The 4,921-nt window shown below is 39.4% G+C and overlaps 1 protein-coding gene across 2 annotated transcripts; it reads left to right on the plus strand.

Annotated features, from left to right (window-relative positions):
• Positions 1-114: 114 nt before the first annotated feature.
• On the plus strand, positions 115-4,686 carry spata4 (spermatogenesis associated 4). Of its 2 annotated transcripts, XM_049751434.2 has the most exons (6): positions 116-403; positions 1,172-1,301; positions 1,570-1,688; positions 1,852-2,075; positions 2,158-2,238; positions 2,616-4,686. In XM_049751434.2, the coding sequence occupies exons 1-6, from the start codon at positions 327-329 to the stop codon at positions 2,708-2,710; spliced, it is 726 nt and encodes a 241-aa protein (XP_049607391.1). In that variant the 5' UTR covers positions 116-326; the 3' UTR covers positions 2,711-4,686. The 2 variants fall into 2 exon arrangements, with proteins under 2 accessions (XP_049607401.1, XP_049607391.1); XM_049751444.2 differs by lacking the exon at positions 1,172-1,301 and having other exon boundaries at positions 115-403.
• The last annotated feature ends 235 nt before the right edge of the window (positions 4,687-4,921 follow it).

A 4,921-nucleotide genomic window follows, 5' to 3' on the forward strand; every position in this document is an offset into this window, starting at 1 on the left:
TTTGCCTAATTCAAAGGGCGCAGTGTGGTAGTTGCAATCTTGTCCACTATGAGGCAGCAAAGCGCCACAACAGCCATTGTTTTGCTCCCATCGGGAAAACGCGAGAAAGAGTTGCCATAGTTACACAACCCCACACACCGAAGGCCTGTAACGTCACACTGGCTAGCCTTAGCCAAAACCGCCTCTGTGTTACAAAGGGAGGACGCAGACGACGAGAAGAAAACAGAGAGAACTTGATTCGATTTATTCGGTGTTTGGCTTGAAGCCAGCCCACGAAATAGTTTGAGAAGGAGGGTTAATTTAAAAAAAAAAAGAAAAAAAAAACAATGACGGGGCTGCCGAGGGACGTCACAAGATGGCTGCAGAGCCTCGAACTGACTATCCAGCCAATGAACATACGCAGGTAAATAAGTCAATTACCTTTTAAAATAAATATAAATACATTGAATTCATTATTAGTAACAGTATGTAATATTAAAATCAGCAATAAAATCAACCCCCCCTCCCCGAAAATAAATATTTTAACCCCGACATGCATACAAAATGAAAATGACAAAAACGCTATTCAAAACAAGTTTTGCTTTCATGGTTTTTGTCGCCCAAGGGTTGTATAATTGTTTTCTGATATTAGATGTGCATTGATTAATTGACAAGTCATCGATTAGGAAATTGATTGAATTTTGATATGCTTTTTCTTTTTTTTAAATAAGCATCTAGTCACCTCCTTTGATTTGAATTTGTCCCAAAAAATTCTGCCCCTCTCGCAATAGTAAATGTCAGATTTCTTTGGTCTTCAATGAAAGACGATTTTTACTTTGGCAAACAATGATCAACATTTTGGTCAATTTTCTGACATGTTGCGGATCAAATAAAAAAAAAAACTGCATATATGCTCTGACAATTTAAAATAACTTTCTATTTACAAATAATGGGGCGGATATTAAAGTCTATTTAACTGATAAAATAATTGACAGATTAATTACCTATTAATATAATCATTAGTTGTAGGCCTAAGATTAAACAGTGTTTTTTCCCCCTTGGCCTTAACCTCCACAGAAGTAATATTAATATATATATATATATATATATATATTCAATTTAACAGACAACTAATCAAATCAATTAATTACCCCTTTGTTGTCGTCTTATGTATGGTCTTTTATCTTCCCAGAGACTTTTGCAGTGGCTACCATGTAGCTGAGATATTTTGCCGTTATTATCCCAGGGATTTTGAAATTTGTTGCTTCACCAAGGGAACATCATTCTCTATCAAGCAGGACAACTGGAACAAGATACGCCGAGTAAGAACAGAAGAAAAAAAAACGTAAAAGTAGATTCGGGCAATGTTGCAATTAAATTTATCGTCTTTACTTCTGCTTTGTTCCCTTTATGAAGGGAGACAATGCCATTAAGGTCCTCTCTCTCTCTCTCTCTCTCTCTCTCTCTCTCTATCTCTCTCTCTCTCTCTCTCTCTCTCTCTCTCTCTCTCTCTCTCTCTATATATATATATATATATATATATATATATATATATATATTTATTTTTATTTTATTTTTTTGTACTGATAGGCACTGCAGAAGTTGCGTCTGCACCTGACTGAGAAGCTGATCTACGGGACCATCCACTGTAAACCGGGAGCAGCTGAGTTGCTGCTGCAGCAGGTGTATTGTGTCCTGACCAAGCACAGGTGACCCTTAAATGTAGACAGGCCATAGCATAACCATCCTAAAGTGACACAAAGAAAAAAGGTGTGCCAGATGCCAGTCTTGTATACATAGCAGGCATAGCAGCCATTAAAAAGTCGTATTTCCATCACATGTCCACCTAATTTAGCAAAATCATCCTTTCAGGCCTCAAACAGCTCAAAGCTCAGAGTTGGATTTCTCTGACCAGAAGTACCAGCAGCTACTCCCTCCCGTGGCTCGGTCCACCGCCACCACGGCCGTGAAGAGCAACCTGAGAAAGACTGAGATCTTGGCCCTGCCTGACACCCTCATCAATGGGCGGAGGGCCGAAGCCATCATCAGCAAGCACCGGCAAGACAAGATTGCGGACAGGACGATGACTGATCGTGGTGAGTCCACTGGGAAGCCATTTTGTGTCGAGTGAAGGCTTTCAGGACAAAAAAAATTCTTAAGGATTTTCTTTATCAACAGGGCGTTCAAACTTGGTCAAGTCAAAACTCATACAAACAACAGTGGAAAATCTGAATGGAGATGAAAATTACTCTGTCAGCGGTGAGACTGCTTAAGTGCACTTCTGTAACCATAATTTGAAAAAGAAAAACACTAAAACAAACACAACGTAATTCTAATCATAATACATAGATAAAAGTAAAAATCTACCTAGAGCTACCTGTAATATTGAATATTGAGATTATTGTCAACTGGACCAACAATACGTATACTGCATTGAATTCACAAGATGGTATGTACAGCAGTTGTAAATCTACATTATTTTTAACAACAATTGAAACCTCTATGCATAGTTTTGAGCTACAAGCATTGTCTAAATGTTTAGTTATAATTTTTTATTCATGAGAGCTACAAAATATTTTTAAAAATTAAGCATTACAATCTTGAAGTCTGGCTCGAACCACTCTTGTGTTTTCTAGAGCTGTGCCTCCAATCACCACTGAGTGGTGCTGTCGTCTCGTACAAGACCATCAAAGTGAACCAGCCTGCCAGAAGACTTCCACAAAGCTGTTAAAGCATCATGCATCACCCACTTCACCCCTCACAATTCAAACCAGTTCCCAATGTTTCAGTAACGTAAAGTTCTGTAGCTTGCTCTTCTCAAATTTCCTCCAAGGATCTATAATTGACTAAATCAACCTGCTCTACGTGAAATCTTACAAAGACAAAATGGCTTGTATTTTCCCTGGTTGAGGCAGGAGCACATGATCGCCATAAATTATACCTGTCAATTATAGCAGATCCAAGTATGTGGCGCGTATAGTGTTCGCAAATAAATATCACATGCGTGTGTGTGGGGGGATGCATTTTGCCTGAATTTGCAAGTGTCAGTCTGATCAAATATTCTAGATTCAAGTTGTTTATTGCCACCCTCAGTTTAATTGTCAATCGTAACAAAACAAAGAGTTAAGACCTTGTGTGCTTACTTATTTTTATTGTAACAATCAGGCTAAGTAACAGACAATATATTGCGTAATGGCCAGCAACTTTTTTTTTTTTTTTTTTTTACACTTGATGGGTGGGACACAACTATTTGTATTCAAGACATTTAAAGAGTCGCTTTGTTCTCCCTCTTTCTCGAAGCACCATTATACCTACACTGATACATATAGACCACAAATGTCAAACTAAAGGCCCGGGGGCCAGATATGGACCGCCACATCATTTTATGTGGCCCGCAAAGACAAATTGTGCATCAAATTCGTGTGATTCCAATCCAGTTTCCGCCCCTCCCACAGCACAGAAACAGCCCTAACCAGAGTGACCGACAACCTTCTTATGGCCTCTGACTCCGATTCCATCTCGCTCCTCATTCTTCTTGACCTCACTGCTGCGTTCAACACCATTGACCACAACATCCTCTTCAACCGCCTCTAACACCACATTGGCCTCTCCCACACTGCCCTTTGCTGGTTTCACTCCTACCTCACTGACCGGACCGAGTATGTGGTCCTGGGGCATGCTAAATCTCACCCCCACACTGTCACCTGTGGGGTCCCCCAGGGCTCCGTACTCGGTCCTAACCTCTTCATCATCTACATGCTTCCCCTTGGGTGTGTCATCAGATGGCATGGAATCCACTTCCATTGCTAAACTGATAACACACAGCTGTACCTAAAGATCATCCTCATTTCTATTGCCCCGTGTAAACCCTTCAATCTTTTATTGTCCTTGTTTGGTAAAAGACGATAAAAGACATAAATACACACGCCAACATTTAAAAAATATATATATATATAAAAATGTGGGTTTAAAAGTTGACGCCTATATTTATATCTGTGCATCTGCCCGAGCTCAGGCTAGGTTGCCATGGCAACGACGCAGCAAAACCCACACAGGAGCTGTAATTAGCTTACTGTGAGCCTCTTTTAAGCCTATATGCTGCACCCATCGTTTAATATTCACTCAAGCATGTCGATGTGCTAACGAGCGCTAGCTGTGTGTATGCCAGTAAATGGAACAGTGGGAAGAGGCTTGAAATGCCCTTAGAAAGTGTTTCGCCATCTGCTGAGTTTTCCTCACTGCACTGAGAGAAGGAGGGAGGATGCTTGTTAGATTGTAGCTGGGGGTCTATGGAAGAGTGAGGATCCCTCCTCCCACTTCCATGACACAAATCTACCACTTTGATTACCAAAGCCGTGTTATCCATGGGAAGCATGTATGACTTACAGTTTTTCTTATAACAATTTACGATTCTCCGTGTTTGAATTGAACTACTGAAATAAATGAACTTTTATACCATAGTGTAATTTTAATGTACTAATGTAATATTATTATTGTTAGCCATTTTATGTTTTACAAACAAACTGAAAAAATAGTAAAGCACATTATTTCTTCGTCAAATTAGTTATTTCTTAGCATCAAAATGAATGGATGGTACGTTTAATGAGAAACTTGAGAATTATTTCTGGCTAAAATTGCAGTCCATAAAGGTAAATTGAGTTTGAAGTCCTCATTTCAGTTTAAAAAAAAAAAAAAAAAAAGGTAAAACATCAAGAGCACCCCAGAAATTAAATAATCTGCATTGAAACGCAATACGATGTCTCTGACAATTGTGGTTAAATGAGGAAAAAAGTATAACATTCAGGTGCGTGCAGAGGGCAGGGCAAACGAGGCAGTGGCCCTGGGTATCCCCCTGGGTGGGAAGGGTATCCACGTTAAATTGTATTTTATCACTGCAGAAGTAAATTGAGAAAATGTAGCTGCATGGTCAAAGTTGGTAAAA

This window comes from Syngnathus scovelli, chromosome 1 (genome assembly GCF_024217435.2).
Source record: "Syngnathus scovelli strain Florida chromosome 1, RoL_Ssco_1.2, whole genome shotgun sequence".
Taxonomy (NCBI): Eukaryota; Metazoa; Chordata; class Actinopteri; order Syngnathiformes; family Syngnathidae; genus Syngnathus; species Syngnathus scovelli.

Coding starts and splice junctions, on each gene's coding strand:
- spata4 (XM_049751434.2), top strand. CDS start 327: ATGACGGGGCTGCCGAGGGACGTCACAAGATGGCTGCAGAGCCTCGAA. Junction 1,302..1,569: donor ACTGGAACAAGATACGCCGA/GTAAGAACAGAA, acceptor TTGTACTGATAG/GCACTGCAGAAGTTGCGTCT. Junction 2,239..2,615: donor TGAAAATTACTCTGTCAGCG/GTGAGACTGCTT, acceptor TGTGTTTTCTAG/AGCTGTGCCTCCAATCACCA.